The sequence below is a fragment of the Podarcis liolepis genome (genome assembly GCF_965112155.1).
Source record: "Podarcis liolepis genome assembly, chromosome: 2".
Classification (NCBI taxonomy): Eukaryota; Metazoa; Chordata; class Lepidosauria; order Squamata; family Lacertidae; genus Podarcis; species Podarcis liolepis.
Window position 1 is genome coordinate 73783035 of NC_139555.1, and position 17543 is coordinate 73800577.

A 17543-nucleotide genomic window follows, 5' to 3' on the forward strand; every position below is an offset into this window, starting at 1 on the left:
ACCAGAGACACCTTGGCCAGCCTGGCTTACAGTGTCTTCTGACAAGCCTGGCCAACCCTGAGGTTCTGCAAGGTGGCTAGAGCCTGTCCTTCCTCTCAAGCCAGCCCCATCCACACCACTGAGATATTGTGGAAAACTCCATGCAATCTCATCTCTGGCCGTCCAAAACCTTTAGCAAAAAGGAAAGGGAACCCCTTGCACCAGGGCCATCTTTACCCAGGGGTGCAAGGGGTGAGGGCACCCAGGCACCAAATTCGGGGGTGTGTGTGTGCCAGGTGTCCGCTGCTGAAGCCACCTAAGCTCTTAACTATCTACCTGTTAGGAAATAATAAATAATTTTGATCAAGCTAGAAACACAAAATACGTATATATCTAGGTATCACCGAAATGTATACCTACTGTTTCACGAAAGGACTTTCGACTTTGTGCACTCATTTACCAAAGACGCACCGCGCCAGAGGCGATACTTGGCATTCAGAATGGCGGCACTTGTCAGACGAGTCAACAAAGGCGCTTGTCGTTCTCATTGGCACTGTGCACGCGAAATTAACTCTTACAAAATATTATGTTACGTAGTGTATTGAGCTGCTATGTGGCAGCGGGGTGAGTCAGCGGCACCTTTGACATGACTGATCTCGCACCTTCCTGCCGGCTGCATGCAAGCTGCGCGAGATCAGTCGTGTCAAAGGTGCCGCTGACCCCGAGCAAAACATTGCAAATTGCGTTTGAATTTCATCACTTACAGTTTAAATTCATTTAGAGAAATCGTCTAAAAAAATGATTATTTTTGCTAATTGTCGGCATTTTCTTTGACTAACTACTTAGTACTTAGGGCTCTTCTACACATGCGTTTCAGCACGCAATTTTAATTTCACATTTCCACAAAAACGCACCTAGAGCACACACACACTATGAATTCCACGAGCTGCATTTTTTCTTCATTTTATGACGAATGCCAAAGTTAATTTGGGGGCTAAACTAAATTTGGGGGTGCTGGGCGGATCTTTCCACCCCAGCGGCGCATATCACAAAGCTGATCACTAGCAACACAAGCACTTCTGCTTGTCTGATGGAAGTGATCTGCCTTCTCCTCCCCCAGGGGGCTCTTCTGGGGGCTGTCTCCTGACCCTCCAGAGCAGATCTGAAGGGGCATGTGGGGATGAGAGGGGGGGGGAGCCCCACTGCATGAGTGAAAGTCCTTCTGTGGACTTCCACTGGTGGGACTGGTTAGTTAAATCTGTCCTTACCTAAGGGAGTCCCCCAGTATGTAGAAACCACTCCCTTATATGTTGGGTAGCTTTGTTTTGCTTCCAAATTTGTAGGCACACAAACACCTATTGGAACCTGTGGGGATAATTGTAGCCTAATGCAGTATGGAAGTGGATTTACCTGATCTGTGCTTTCCCTTAGATAAAAACGGAATCCAAGAACTGTAGAGCTGGAAGGGAACACAAGGGTCATCTAGTCCAAACCCCCTGCAATGCAGGAATCTTTCACCCAACATGGGGCACAAATAGCTGACCCTGAGATTAAGAGTCTCATGCTATGGCTCTAAAGACAAGTTGGTGACAAGAGATAAATTGTTCTCACTAAAGTCTCAGTAACTGGTAACTAGAATTACTTTTACAGATCTTTTTTAACATTTGAACAAAAGAGCTACTTAGTCCCACCCCCGGGTGTTACAGAGGCAATCTACCATAATTACGATCATAGCTGTTAAATAAACAACAGTCCATTAGCAAGAGAGAAATGGCTGCATTATTGTAGAGGTCTTAAATGGCCTGGAGTTTTGCACTGAGTCTTGCAAAAGCCCCGTTCTGCAAGGGGTTATGAAATTATAACATCATGCTAATAATTCTAAAATCAAGCCTGGCAGGTGTGGAAGATTGTTCCCATTCCCCCACAGCGTATACAGTTAAACATGAGGCTTTAGGTCAAATGCCCTTGACACTGCCGGTGGGGAGTCCTTGAAGGGCAATTTGCCATCTCGGGTGCCTTCTTGCCGCTATGGAATGTAATTTTCTGCTTAAAATTTATTTGTGCATGTTAATTATGCAGCAAGGTTTTGACACATCCAGAGCTGTGAAGTGTGTTCTGGTTCTCAACTCCGAAGAGCCTATCAGATGGCAGGGCTTTTTCCTCTAGCCTGCCTCTTTTGTAGTCTGTATTTTTAACAACCTCATTAGTGAGGATTTCTCCCCTTTGAAGATAATGAGCATTACTGCAGAGCATCTGGACCAAGTGGAGAGTTTGAGTCGCAGACTGCAGCAGCACCATCCGCAGCTCTGGGTGCACATTTTCACTGCTGGTAGATTATTTGACTTGCTCTTCAGTTTTTCCTCTTTCGGAAGGGCTCTTAGGCCAGGCACAAAGGCAGCAGATTAGCTTTCTCCCTGCACAACATCTGCTTGTACATCACTGTGATCTACATCAGTCGTAGAATTGTGTAGCCTGCCTTGCAGCTCTTACAGGAACGGATCTGCAACAACCTTATTAGTGAAGCCTCCCTTCTGCTGCCTTTTACATGAGCTACGTTATAGCATCCATAGTAACCGTAACCGTACTGCTTTGTCTGCTCTAGTTTGGCTTCAGACTGTAATAGGTGCTTGTCATTCTCCCTCCTAATAATATACTGGAAGCTTTTACCCCACGCAACCACTTCTGCTTAAATTCTGTGATCTTCCACACTAACATTACATATTAGACATTTCCACAAAATTCCTTCTGGCTTTTACATTTTGTCGTTAGTATGTTAGCATCATCTCACAAATTCCCTACTAATTAAAGGTAAAGGGACCCCTGACCATTAGGTCCAGTCGTGGCCGACTCTGTGGTTGCGGCACTCATATCCCTTTATTGGCCGAGGGAGCCGGCGTACAGCTTCCGGGTCATGTGGCCAGCATGACTAAGCCGCTTCTGGCAAACCAGAGCAGTGCACGGAAAGGCCGTTTACCTTCCTGACGGAGCGGAACCTATTTATCTACTTGCACTTTGACGTGCTTTCGAACTGCTAGGTTGGCAGGAGCTGGGACCGAGCAACGGGAGCTCACCCCGTTGCAGGGATTCGAACCACCAACCTTCTGATCGGCAAGTCCTAGGCTCTGTGGTTTAACCTACAGCGCCACCCACGTCCCTTCTACTTACCTGAGTTTATTACATAACCTCACATCATGGCTGATATCTAACTTGTGGTATATCAGCCCTAGTCTTGGTCAACCCCTTTCTCTGGTAACCTCCTGGTGAGACAACTGCAATATTTTACATGGGGCTGACTCTCAGGAAGTGCAGTTCAGAAACTGCAGTTAAGTTAGAACAATGGCAGGGAGCTGGTTCCAGCCCGTAAGCCAGATCCTTACCTCCCTTATCTTCCATGGGCCAACTTAAGCTGATGGACAGCGCCACCCACCTATAAATCACCCAACATCACAGTGATGTCAGGTAATCTGCTTTCCTTTGCCTGTGTGGTTTGAGATCAAATTGCATGGGCAAAGGCACAGCGCATTTCAGACACTGATGACCAGTTAATTGTCAGTGCTTGTACTGATAGTGATTTTCTGGTTCCCAGTGCTGCAAACACCTGCCCTCCACCTGACATCCTATATGACATTTGGTGTAGGCCAGGTGGGTGTGGCTTGGCCGAAACAGCCTCATGGGAAAAATTGGGGAGGCATGCCAGGCCTAACTATGTCTACAAGTTCCCCGCCACTGGTTTAGATTATGGCTGGTAGACAACAAGCTGTGCTGGGAATTAAAATATATATATATATCACCACTGCTTTGCTGACGCCACTGGCTACTAGTGTGGTTCTGGGCCCATTTGAAAATGCTGATCTTGACCTTTAAGGCTTGCCAACAGGGACCTGGAGGAGAGCCTGTCTCCACATGTGCCTGGCCATCAATTCTCACCAGAGGTGCTTCTTCAGATTCCTCCATGGCTACTAGGGAGAATAGAGGGCTTTCACTGAAGATACCCTGGCTCTGACATGGCCCACATCCACCCTCTCACCGAGTGGTGGGGCAAGAGCGGGGCATTACAAGCATGAAGTGTTGCAGCTCATCTTCCTCACCCACGGGGCAGAGAAGACAAGTGCCAAGGCCTTGTGGAATGCCCCCTCTCTCCCTAAATTTGGCGAGAGTGGGGGCATTCCACCTCACGGCAGAAGTGGTAATGGCAGCATATTCCTGTTTTGCCCCAGGTGGAGAAAGGGGATGGACTGCCCCGGCTTCCTTGATTTCATTCTTCATCAAGATCTCCACAAGTATTTTAAAGAGGGGGACAACAGCATGTCCTCAGTACTGGATTTATTTTGGTGCCCAGGATCACCAGCCACAATGATTATTGGGGTTTCTAGCTTGCTGGACTCAATGTCCTCTTTGACATATTTTGTAGGTGAGCCTCTTCTCTGTGGAGAATGTATCGGCTCAACTGCTGTCCACTGTCCACTAGCTTTTGACCCCTTTGGCCAACATAGCCCAGGTGGTTTGCATGGTACTCACAGCAGAGTGTTTGCCTTCTCTAAATCAGGGGCAGCCAACCTTTCAGCTGAGGTCATTGAGAAGATCTTGGACACAGTAAAGAAGGTGCAGAAGCTTGATCCTGAAAATCCAAGCCACTCTCTCATATCTTTGAAACTTCTCCTTCTCCCAGAAGTTTTGCAGGACCTGAATTCCAACTGTTTTCATGACAGCACAGTGGCCTACGGCTCTGCTTTGCTGCACAGTGAGCGCATCGTACTGTGTCGTTTTTTGCAGAGCCAGAAGCCGCTCCCCTCCCCTTCTAGTCAGTGCAGCGGAGAAGGACAAGTGTCACTGCACAGCATTCCTGTGAGGCAGGAGTTTGTTTGTTTGGCGGTGGTTTCTGAAGAATAAAAGCACACCATTAATCTGTAAGATATAGTTCCATAACGGCTTGGAGAACGGCTTCAGACCACAAGGGAAATAATGACAGTGTAAAATAATGACCGAGAGTAAACTATTCCAGCCGTTGGTCACGAATGCTCTGGAGAAACTCAGGCCTCGGTCGTAACAGCTTGTTTTCAGCAACCTTTACTGCATTAGAGCTAACAGCTTTGGATTTCTTTGCACCACGTCATCAAGGAAATATAAGAAATATCCTCAGGGTTTGCAAGCTCAACAGGTGAAGATATCCATTTCTTTGAAGCTCCATGCATCATCTGTTGAGTTTCTGCCTGCCACATCCCTGAAAGACCCAAGAGTTTGACAAGAGAAGGTGGCAGACATATAGATAGATGATAGATGAAAGATAGATAGATAGATAGATAGATAGATAGATAGATAGATAGATGATAGATAGATAGATAGATAGATAGATAGATAGATAGATAGATAGACAGACATATGTTGCAACCTGCCTTAGGCATTTTTGGTCAAAAAGCAGAAAAAATATTTCAAATAACTAAAGAGACATGTTAAGTAATTTAGATTTGGTGCAATTCCTTGTTTTGGAATATATAGCTCTGTGTTATGTGCATAAATGCTGGAGTATTGATCAATAATAATAATAATAATAATAATAATAATAATAATAATAAACCTACTACTTTATATTTACAGGAAAATTGTTCCTAGGGTTTCCATATTTTAATAGTCCTTTTTACAGGAGCTTGAACAACAGATACTACTTTAGTAGGTGATAATGGCCCACCTGCTGATGCCTTCATATATATGCTGTTAATGCAAAAGAGTAGACCAGACATCTTCTTCTGAGAGTTGGCAATTCTAGTCCTTCCTTTTTGTTCAGACGCCTTAGATATGCTCATAACTTGGTGTTTAAACAACTCTTTGCTAAGATTGCCTTAGAGAGGAGGGTTCTCCCTCCCCTTTTCTTTGACCATACCCCTGGGTACTCTATAAATGCACACATACTATGTTACTTTCTTATACTGAGTTGCAGTGTGTGTGTGTGTGTGTGTGTGTGTGTGTGTGTGTGTGTGCGTGCATTGCATTGCATATGGTCTGGGGAGGGGGCGTTAATTTCTGAGTCTGCTTAATAGACCGGATGCAACATTTCAGTTTCCACGGGGCTGGAGTGAGCAAGGACATGCTGATAGAGGAATAAGATTCTCTGAAATGTTTAAAGGCCTCTTCCTGGATGTATTGCAAAAAGTAGTGTATTTTGAGAGTGCTTGATGTGATTGTTTCGTAGTAATCAGATAGATATGTGATATTTAATATAGGCGAGGCAGGGTGCCCCCCACAGCCTAAATTGCAACATTTCCATAGTAAAAATTCAAAATGATTTCAGAATTGGCATTCCAAGATGGTCATCCTTGAGCGAGCTCTCATATTAGGAGGCAGGTTTCTATTAGCTTTTTTCTTGTTGAAAAGTACTGCCTTTGAGCAATATCCTGCAAATGTGATGGACATTTGTACCAATTATGCATGCAGAGAGCTAGGGAGGCTGTCAATAGGATGCCTTATGCATACATTTGTTATGGCTGCATGTACAGTCATGGTTAGAAGTGCTCCTGCGTGTGTGACAATCAATGCCATGCCTCTTCCACATGCCAGGAAAGAAGGATTTTACAAACCAAAACAAGATGCTGACAATCTAGAGAGGCTTGTTATTTTGCTGTCTCCAATTATAAAGAGTCTGTAAGTTGAAACTAATGGGAAGAGTGGCTCATTGAGTACAACACATAACAGACCCTGCTTTATTTTTCTACTGTGGTAGCTCGGTGTGATTTAGCCTAGTTCCTTATAAAGGGCTAACCATGCAGTCAGTCATATGTAGGTCAGAACATATAGTGGGAAACATGTATCAGATTTTTGTATGAAGCTGCTACCTAATTCACCATCATCTTATCTTGCCACTTGCAATCCACCTCCCATTGAGGCCAGTGGCAAATGCCTATTGATTTGATCGAGATTTAACCCCAGGGTTTTAGCTATTGCAGCTCCAGAGAAAATGTGTCCAAAATGCCATCCATGTATTTATGAGTTCACATCTGTCTGTAAGAAGCTGCAAGAAGCTCACAATGAAAGTCCCCATTAAATGCCCTATTCGTCTCAGCAGGGGGTTAATTTCAATGGTCCAGGAAGATGATTTAGGCCATTTCAACACCGCACGACATCACACTTCTTGTATTCTGTGTGGCTCAGACTTAAGGTGCCCACCGAACATGTGTCACTCTGTGTCATTTATTCTTTGTGCGCTCCAACATTCAGTAGACGTTTGTGCAAAGATTTTCACTGCATACGAAACAGTTTAAATCCATAGTAAAGAAACATCAGTGTAGCATTGATGTGTCATAAACGATTAGCTCAGACAAGGCAAATAAGGTCAACCATGTTAACCGCTGTTAACCTAATGCCTTAGAAATGGGTTGCAATATTAAGGATATGCTTTCAACAGCAAATGTTTTAATCCTTGGTGGTTGGTGCGACTGGTGAAGTGGGAGGCAGGGAGCCCGGAAGTAGGTGGAGCCAGCCAGAGTCAATGGCAGGCAGAACCAGCTAATTCTAGTTTTGTTCCTATTCGCCTTCCTTCTGAGTTTTGCAAGGGGAAACACAGAGACTGAAGAAAAGGAAGCTGACAGGGAGTGCTCTGGGCTGGATATAAGCAAGAAGGCAGGCAGGCAGGTGAGGGCTGGCTGAGGGCAGGCTGAAGCTGGTGGGGCAGCATCCCAATTGCCCTAAAGGACCAACCTTCACTGGTTTAAATATTAGACCATCAGTATTTCCCTCTACTGCTGCAGATACATCTCGGTGTGGTACAGAGCATATCATTTACTCGGAATGTGAGCTCTGATTTTTAGAGAACAATTTGCTTGTCTTCATATTCACACCAAAAAGTTAGGAAGTATGTATGCATTGCCTGTTGAAGGTTCAGATGCCAACTTATGCAATGCCATCTGGGTACCTGTGCCTTGTAGTTCTTCCATTCTCTTCCTCATCTCATTAAACCAGATATACTGACAATGATCAATTTTGTTCTAAACACCAAACCATGGTTTGCATTGACTACAGTTTAGAATTTGAACCACAGTTTGAGAATCATATAGAAGGCAAACCATGCTTTAATTTAGAGCTTATTGTGCGTTTTCATTTTCCATCCTCTCTGGACTCAGCTTCTTAAATGCATGTTGCTCATTTCCTTCACATGGTGAAGCAGCATCTGAAGGCAGAAGGATATCTATAGCTATAGCTATGGCATGTCAAGTCAGATGTCATGCCAAACCACTGGCAGCAGAAACCATAGTTTGAAAACCTACTTCAAACAGTGGTTTCTAGTTTGTTGGTTGACTGCAAATGCTTTTTAAGTCAGTTCAGGCCCCAAACTAAACCATAATTAAATTTTGTTAACCATGGTTTGGTCTGATTTCTAAATTGAATTTTCAGGGTAGAGATGTTCACATTAAGATCTGGGAAACATGAGGTTTATGAACTGCCTCCTCTTTCAAATTTCAACAGGAGAGTCTTCTGGGGCATTATGTTTAAATTATCACATTTCCCTCTACAGAGCAGGTAGAGTATTCTTCATCGTCACTGCTGCTTCATAACTATGCTATTTCTCCTGTTGCCACTTATGTGTTGCTCATCAAGTTGTTTCCTTCCTTCCTTCCTTCCTTCCTTCCTTCCTTCCTTCTTCTCTTTCCCTTCAGGTGGCTAACCTGCTGCGACTATTCCAGATCCCCCAGATCAGCTATGCCTCCACCAGTGCCAAGCTCAGCGACAAGACTCGCTACGATTACTTTGCTCGCACTGTCCCACCAGACTTCTACCAGGCAAAGGCTATGTCTGAGATCCTGCGTTTCTTCAACTGGACCTACGTCTCCACAGTGGCCTCAGAAGGCGACTATGGAGAAACAGGCATCGAAGCCTTTGAGCAACAAGCCCGGGCTCGCAATATCTGCATCGCCACCTCTGAGAAAGTGGGCCGTTCCATGAACAAGAAGACCTTTGACGGGGTGATCAAGGCCCTGCTGCAGAAGCCCAGCGCAAGGGTGGTTGTGCTATTCACCCGGAGCGAAGATGCCCGAGAGCTTTTGGCAGCCGCTCAGAGGATCAACGTGTCCTTCACGTGGGTGGCCAGTGATGGCTGGGGTGCTCTTGAGAGTGTGGTGGCTGGCAGTGAGCCAATAGCTGAGGGAGCTATCACCATTGAATTGGCTTCCTACCCGGTGCAGGAATTTGCAGTGTACTTCCGGAACCTTGACCCCTACAACAACAGCCGAAACCCTTGGTTCCGGGAGTTCTGGGAACACAAGTTCCAGTGCAGCTTCCACAGCCAGAACTGTAGCCGCTTCTCCCTGAAGACAGGCAAGTTTGAGCAGGAATCCAAGATCATGTTTGTAATCAATGCGGTCTACGCAATGGCGCACGCCCTGCACAACATGTACCAAGCGCTGTGCCCCAACGCCACCAAGCTCTGCGACCCCATGAAGCCTGTGAATGGGAAGAGGTTCTACAAGGAATTCATGCTGAATGTGACATTTGATGGTAAGCCGAGGTTGTGCTTTGGGGTGTGGGAAAATAAAGGCTTGGGGTGTGATGGGAGAAGAAAGGTGCTGCTTCAGCCTAATGTGGTCAGTGAGGCCTCATGGCAATTTCTCATATTATATGGGGGGAATATGCGCTGTTCTGTATGGGCACATACAGCACAATGGGAGGGAGGAGATGTGGGGTTGCTCCATTTGGCCAGCCAAAATGCTTGCCCTGGCAGAATGCTTGCTTTAGCTTGATATCAAATTCCTTCTAAGGTTGTTGGTTCTGGGTCTGCATGCAACTCTGATCTGCTGTTGAGAAGGGAACAAAGCTTAGCCTGAAAGTTGCCTTTCTCCATTTCTGCTCCATCTCTTGACCAGCAAGCACTCACAGTGGCCTTATAGCACACAACCTGATAAGGAGGAGGAGGAGGAAATGGGGAAAGTCTTCACAACATTGCATCTTCCCTAGACACGGTGTTAATCATCTAACTAGCCATTTCTTGCCTGTTTTCTCTCTCTAAAGGGCAGCCCTGAAGAGCCCTAATCTAGACTGAGATTGCAAGGTTGGTGGAGGGAGGCTTTAACACTGTGGTTCCTCTGAGGCCCTTGCCTAGATCAGGGGGCTTGTGGCTGCTGTTTAATAAAGGAAAAACAAGCACATGAAGCCAGTCATGTGACTACAGTGGTACCTTGGTTTACGAACTTAATCCGTTCCGGAAGTCCGTTCTTAAACCAAAGCGTTCTTAAACCAAGGTGTGCTTTCCCATAGCAGCGGGGGACTCAATTTACAAATGGAACACACTCAACAGGAAGCAGAACATGTTCTGCTTCCAAGGCAAAGTTCACAAACCAAAACACCTACTTCCGGGTCTGCAGTGCTCTTAATCCAAGTTGTTCATAAACTAAGCTGTTCTTAAACCAAGGTACCACTGTACTGTCACGTCTAGATTGGTCCTTAGGGCTATTCCACCCACAGGTATGCTGAGCCTATACAAACAAGTACAGTAGGGGCAACAGACATACGTCTGTAACATCACAATGCCTGGGAACATGAAATTATGGGTTGAAATAACAAAAATGAAAAGAAAAACAGCAGAACACAAAATGTGAGCACATTCAGCATGCTCAAACAGATGATTATGGCACTTGCAACTGAAACTGTAAGGTCAAAAGGGACAAAGCAACCTATTAGGCTTTGGTTCATTTCTAACATGTTGTCCTGAATATCCATTTTGATTTTTGTAATTAAAAATAACCAAAAATGGGTTTCTATACATTGCATTCTAGTGAAATAGGATTTTCTGCACAAATGTGTTTCCCCCCTCTTCTTAGTGAAACATTTTTCTGTCAATCCCATTAGTCAGAAGTAGATTTATTTCAAAGTATGATAACACTTTGTAGTTAATCCTCTGTAGACATGCCCTGGAAAGGAGAGTGACAGGTACGTGTGGCGCTCGATTCAATTATATGTGCACATTTGATTTTCTAATCATTTAGCTTTTCCATCATTTAAATGAGTCTTTGCTCTTCTGCTTCACAGCTCCCTTTCGACCATCATTAGACACCAAAAGCACAGTACGGTTTGACCACTGTGGGGATGGGATTGGCCGCTACAATATCTTCAACTACCACAGAGCCAACGGGAGGTATCGCTATCAGAAAGTGGGCTTTTGGGCAGAAGGACTCATCCTGAACACAAGCCTCATCCCCTGGGTGAAGACCTCCATCCCTGTTTCCCAGTGCAGTGATCCCTGCAAGAAGAATGAAATGAAGAGCATGCAGCCAGGAGACATGTGCTGTTGGATATGCATTCCCTGCCAGCCTTACGAATATCTGCTGGATGAGTTCACTTGCAGCGATTGTGGACTTGGCTACTGGCCCAACGCGATGCTGAACGCATGCTATGAGCTACCCCAAGAGTACATTCGCTGGAAGGACGTCTGGGCTATTGGACCAGTCTCCATTTCCTGCCTCGGCTTCATCTCCACCCTGTTTGTTTTCGGCGTCTTCGTGAAGAACAATGACACTCCCATCGTCAAGGCCTCCGGACGCGAACTGTGCTACATCCTGCTCACCGGGGTTCTGATGTGCTACAGCATGACGTTCATCTTCATCGCCAAGCCCTCTACGGCGGTCTGCACCTTGCGGCGGCTGGGGCTGGGGACCTCCTTCGCCGTCTGCTACTCGGCCCTCTTGACCAAGACCAACCGCATCGCTCGGATCTTCAGCGGGGTGAAGGAGGGCGTGCAGCGCCCAAGGTTCATCAGCCCCACCTCCCAAGTGGTCATCTGCATGGCTCTGATTTCTTGCCAGCTCATTATCGTCGTCATCTGGCTCCTGGTGGAGACTCCCGGCACTCGGAAGGAGACTGAGCCCGACAAAAGGTACATTGTCACTCTCAAGTGCAACAACCAAGACTCCAGTATGCTCATTTCACTCACCTACAATGTGCTCTTGATAGTCTTGTGTACAGTCTATGCCTTCAAGACCAGGAAATGCCCTGAGAATTTCAACGAGGCCAAGTTCATTGGGTTCACCATGTATACCACGTGCATCATCTGGCTGGCCTTCCTGCCCATCTTCTACGTCACCTCTAGCGATTTCAGGGTAAGTCATCGCTTGCTGCAAATGGGGGCGGAAAGTAGCCTGTGGAAGGCTCCTTCAGATCACCTATCCTTCTTCTGTTGGATGGGGAGAAAATAAGGGGGAGGGGTGGAGCAGATTCACGCCGGCAGCATTCACACTGCAGTTTGTTCCATTTTCATGACATTTTGCGAAGTGCTCATTTCCACATTGCATTTGAGCTTTCACGTGACATGAAAGCCACTTCCAGAACCATAGCTCCCTGTCAGCTTGCCTTTTCAGTCTCCGCACTATTAGCAGAAGCATACCTGGGGGTTGGCAAAGCCGGCCTTCGCCAGGGACATGGGCCCAGGGGGAGTGCAAAAAATCAGAATGCTGCTGCTGTCACAGTGAGATCGAACATGGAAAAAGCTTCCCATCCTTCTTGCACGGTAGCACAAAACTGTGCAGATTTTTTTGCCCTTGCCCCTTGCCTCACCCTCACTCTGGACGCTTTGAGTACTTGGGTGGTGTAAAATGTAGCCAAAGTGGCTATTGAAGTAGTGTTTTTTTCTTCTTCTTCTTCTGGGGGGAGCTAATACAGCTCATTGCCAACAGTGCAATTGACCCTAGGGACTCTCTATTAGGCTATTGCACTACACTTCAAATATTAGCTGAACGGGTGGCGCTGTTGGTTAAACCACAGAGCCTAGAGCTTGCTGATCAGAAGGTCGGCAGTTTGAATCCCCGCGACGGGGTGAGCTCCCGTTGCTCGGTCCCTGCTCCTGCCCACCTAGCAGTTTGAAAGCATGTCAAAGTGCAAGTAGATAAATAGGTACCGCTCTGGCGGGAAGGTAAACGGTGTTTCCGTGCACTGCTCTGGTTCGCCAGAAGTGGCTTAGTCGTGCTGGCCACATGACCCGGAAGCTGTACACTGGCTCCCTCGGCCAATAAAGTGAGATGAGCGCCGCAACCCCAGAGTCGGTCAGGACTGGACCTATTGGTCAGGGGTCCCCTTACCTTTACCTTTACTACATACTGTATATCCCTCTTCCAACAAAATATTGCTGGAAGCTTTGGCTTATCCGTCTGTCTTTCCATTCCTGGAACCATACTTTATGTCAACTTTATGTCAAGTTATTCCACTCAAAATCATATACCAGCCCAGTTGCTTTTTTCTTCTCTCCTATTCTGTCAGGTTTTTCTGGAGCAAGCAGGCAAAATGGTGTTGTCAAATTGTTTCAGTCCAGCATTTTTCTGTTGTTTTCATGTGAAGGTGAGGGGTGGGGATTAGGTTGGATTTGTTGCATTAAAAAAAATTAAAATTAAGTGAAGTATCAGCCTGTTTGGGATGCGTAGGCAAAGCGCTCTTGAATTTTTTCAGCCTTCCTGTGCCGTTGTTTAAAAAAACACAAAAAACATGTTTGCAGGTATAGCTTGTTTTGCCTGCTATCCCAGCTGAAGGACTCATAGTGAATCAGTTTTAAAGCCTCCCTTGCAGGAACAGAAACTGGTACTGGGGCGTTTTAAAGATTTATTGAATGGGTGATTTACAGCCTATTTGTTATTAATTCCACAAGTTGGATCAAAGTCAGCACAAACATTACAGCTTGGCAGACAGAACACCCCTCCCCCTCTCCTCTCCCCCCTCCCCCACTGTTTTGGGAGTTCTTCTCCCCAGTCAATTTCAGGAGAGGTGCAAGAGGGAGGAGGGTGGGGAGGGACTCCCACTGCACAAGTGGAATCCTTTGCACAATGACGTGTTGGGTGAATCTCAACCCCAGAACCCTCTGAAGCAGAATTTTGTGGGGCAACAGGGAGAAGGAGGAATCTGTGAAAATTGCTGCCCCTGTTTCATCTGGTGAGAAAGTCCCTTGGACGGATCTGGGGCCAAAACAGAAACAAAACCTTGGAGGAAGATATTTTGATAGTGCACAACAAATGAGCATTTCTTCATTTCTTAGGTTGTAGACTAATGATCGGGAAAGCACTTTAGAGAGAATCAGTTCACATAATAATTCTTCAGTGAGGGATAGCTGCCATTTTCAGTGACCTGGTTGTGTTGAATTTCTGAGTATTCCATTTCATCTCCTGATCCCAGCTCACCATATCTCTGAAAAAAACTTGATCAGAAAAGATTGGAGGCAATTGCAATCTGGACACACGTTGGAGAATTGCCAGAGATTTGGCCAATGCACTTAGAGGTGACTTGTGTTGAAAAGAATTGAATGTTTGTAAGCATGCTACTGTCGTAATGAAGACACAGCAATTCAGCTGTGAGGCCCATTCCACCCCCACAAATGTGCTGTTGCTTAAAGAAAACTCAACAGATTGTGTCAAAAACAGCAAGTTGCATCATTTTTCAAGAATCGTAGAAGAATGTGCGTTGCTAGCAATGAACATCAATGATTATCTGCAACTGGGGTAATTAGGGATGAGGAAATAATTACTTTCTGGACCTTAAGGTAATTTTTAAAATGAGTACAATATTTCCAACTCTCCATTCCTACTGCATCAGTCTCTCTGGGCCTTACAGCTGCCCTGTCTTTGGTGTTTGTTTCGCTAGAGAAACAGCAGCCCCCAGTGGCCATCAGTGTGCTATGCAGACCATACAGAGGCTCGTTTTCAGTATCTGTGAGTTCCAAAGCAGAAAATAGTTTTAATTGTTAATAGTGCAATAATCTTTAATAATTATAATATGGTTCTGTGTTTTTTTTAATCATCTGGATATGGAAGCTAAGCAATCTCTGTTGTGGCCTTGAGGGACATCATCCTTCATAAAATAGGGATTGTGGTGTTTGATCTACTTGTTGGGCAGGGAGTTCGGTTAACGCTTCCTTGCAGCTTCCCCCAACTGGTTTTATGTTAGGGCAATTTCACTGGAAAAGATGAGGTATCTGAAAAAGAGGTGCAGGAATTTGTTGTGACAGTCACTCCTTTGGACTATTGCCAAAGCCATGGGTCTTGCTAGTCTGCTTGGCTGGTGGGTATTGGGAACACTAGATTAATATGCCCAACATTCAAACAAACCTCCATCATGAAGCTCCTTTAAAGATGTTGGCAGTTCAACCCAGGGATAGGCAGGCAGGCTTCTGGGATCTACTTTATTCTTTTCCTGCAACTTCAAGGTTCACCAGCTGGAGTTGAATGCAAAACAGAGATGCATGGTGGTGGAATTAAGATAATTAATTCTGATCATTAAGGAACAGGGTGCTCTGAGCACATGGCTCAGACCATGAATTTGTTTCCACTTTCAGTATCAGAACTGAGCTAACCCACAGATCCATCACTAGCTTGAAATGTACCTATTGCCCACTTCTGGTTTAACCCATCCTATGACAACATCCCAATTTAGGCTGGGTTCCATCTTCTGTAGAGGTGGGTCACTGGTATAGGGATAGATACTAAAATCTGGTACCGGTAGCAGGCACCTGTTCCATCAGGTCTTCGGTTAAATGCACTTGGCATTTCTGAGAAGCTTGCAGAGTCTTCAGGGAGCTTGTTAATATGATGCTGTAAGAAACTTTGGAACGATGCCTGTAAGAAACTTGGCCCAAAAGGCACCTTATTAGAGGTTTCTGATTTCTGTAAAGAGTACCTGTGTGCTATTAATGGGTGCTGAATAGCACAGCTCCATTGAAGCCACCCGGAAGCAGGGACCTTGCCTGCATGAAATGTGGGAACTTGAGTTTGTAATTTGATTAGGCTAATGGAAAAATCCTGCTATGCAGCTACCTTCTGAAGTGCTGAGTGACAGGGTCCTCTGTGCCCTCGGCTCCCAGAATCACTTTAGAAACTAGTACAAAACTATAAAAGCTTTTAAAAAACATTGCTGCTGTCCTCCATCTCCCTGCACATCTCTCCCCAACTGCTTGTTAGAACCCAGCATAGCACCCAAGCATGCTCAAGGCTGGTGCAAGACATTTTGCTGCCTGAGGCAAAGCAGCAAATGCCCCCACCCCATCAAAGTCAATGTGAAGAAAGCCCAAGGCTGGGAAGTTCCTGTGGTACCCGAGGCAGAACACCCCTGAGGCAAAAGTCCCTCCTCCCAATCCATGGCACTAAGAATGCAAGAATAAATTAAATAACCATCTTCTGTGCTTTCATGACACCTCAAATCTGCCTGAGGTTGCATCTCACTCAGCCTAATGGTAGGGCTGGCCCACTAAAAGCTTAGATGTGTACTCTAAGACTGCCATTAGCTGTCCCACTTTGGACCCCTCTCTGTTGTGTTGTACATTTGACCATCTCTAAATAATGTAGGACCCCAGTTTCATCAACACTTTGCACAATATGCATGTTGTTCCAATATCCATCCCAAACTCTGAAACTAGACTAACTCAAGGAGAAGTTTCTAAGCACAAAGGTGTTTAATATGACAAGGCAGCAATTTTTTTAAAAACTATTTACAATATGTTCGTCCCATCTTTTCTCCAAGGAACTCAACATGGCATGCATGGTTCTCATCCTCCCCATTTTATCCTCACAACAACCCTGTGAGGTAGACTCATCTGGGAGAAAGGCATGGGTCATTCAGTGCATATAATTGCAAGTCAAAAGCCAAATTGGGGTGGAGGGGTAAGAGACTTTTGTATTCCACTTTTAATTTGTATTCCGCCTTTCTATATTTCTATGCACAAGGCAGTTTACAGCAGCAGCAGCAACAACAACAACATACACCTTATAATAATCTGATCCAATACAAAGCATCATAATAAAACATAACTTTAAAATAATCATCTTATATCAAATAAAGTAATATTCAATAATCTATTATAATATAATAGTACACAATGCAATTAACTCTCAAGACATCAGCAAATAATAATTAAACAGAAATTCACTCTTAACAATTGCAATAAATAATGACTAAGCTATGATTAATAAAAATAGCTTCAAGTCACAATTAGATGAGGGGATCCAGTCATGTAATAGTGAAACCAAGGATGCATCACATATTAATCAACAAATAAACTCACAGGAGAAATTAGGTGTGCAACAACTGTTTGCAAGGTTTGAGCCTGAGCTTGAATGTTGTACTTTTGCAGCCCAGGAAGCTTGTTGTCAAGTTTTAACCCTACTAGTCCAGCAAACTGCTAAGACCTATTAGTGGCAAGAGACCCACTCTCTTGATATTGCATTGCTGGGTCTCCACTTCCTGAGCTTGAGGTGGTGACAGAGGAAAACAGCATTTCTCTCATCTTCCCATGTGGGGCCAGACTAAAGGACTTCCTACAGGCAGGAAATTAGAATGAAAATTTCACTAAGCCTGCCAAATACCTGGTCTCAGAAGGCTCCAAAGCAAGAGGAAATGTTTCATCAGAGTTTTGCTAGAGGGTCAAATCAATGACATGTCAAGCCCACTTTCATAGAAACTTGTAAGAGTGGTTTCATAGCAACTGTACAATTAAAACTACCCCTGGACTTGTGGAGGGATTAAGGGCTGCTTCTTACTTTACATCTTGTATTAAGTTACCAGATAGTCAAATGCAAAGAAGTATTTGCTTTGCACAAGTTGGGAATGGCAAATAT

At 45.0% G+C, this 17543-nt stretch overlaps 1 protein-coding gene across 1 annotated transcript in view; it reads left to right on the forward strand.

The window, feature by feature from the left end:
* The window catches only part of GRM2 (glutamate metabotropic receptor 2), an 89512-nt gene that overhangs the window by 59830 nt on the left and 12139 nt on the right, over positions 1–17543 (forward strand). Inside the window, exons 3-4 of the mRNA XM_083488689.1 lie at positions 8625–9462; positions 10990–12056. Of these exons, the coding sequence (XP_083344815.1) occupies positions 8625–9462; positions 10990–12056 (1905 nt within the window). The remainder of the gene's footprint in view (positions 1–8624; positions 9463–10989; positions 12057–17543) is intronic.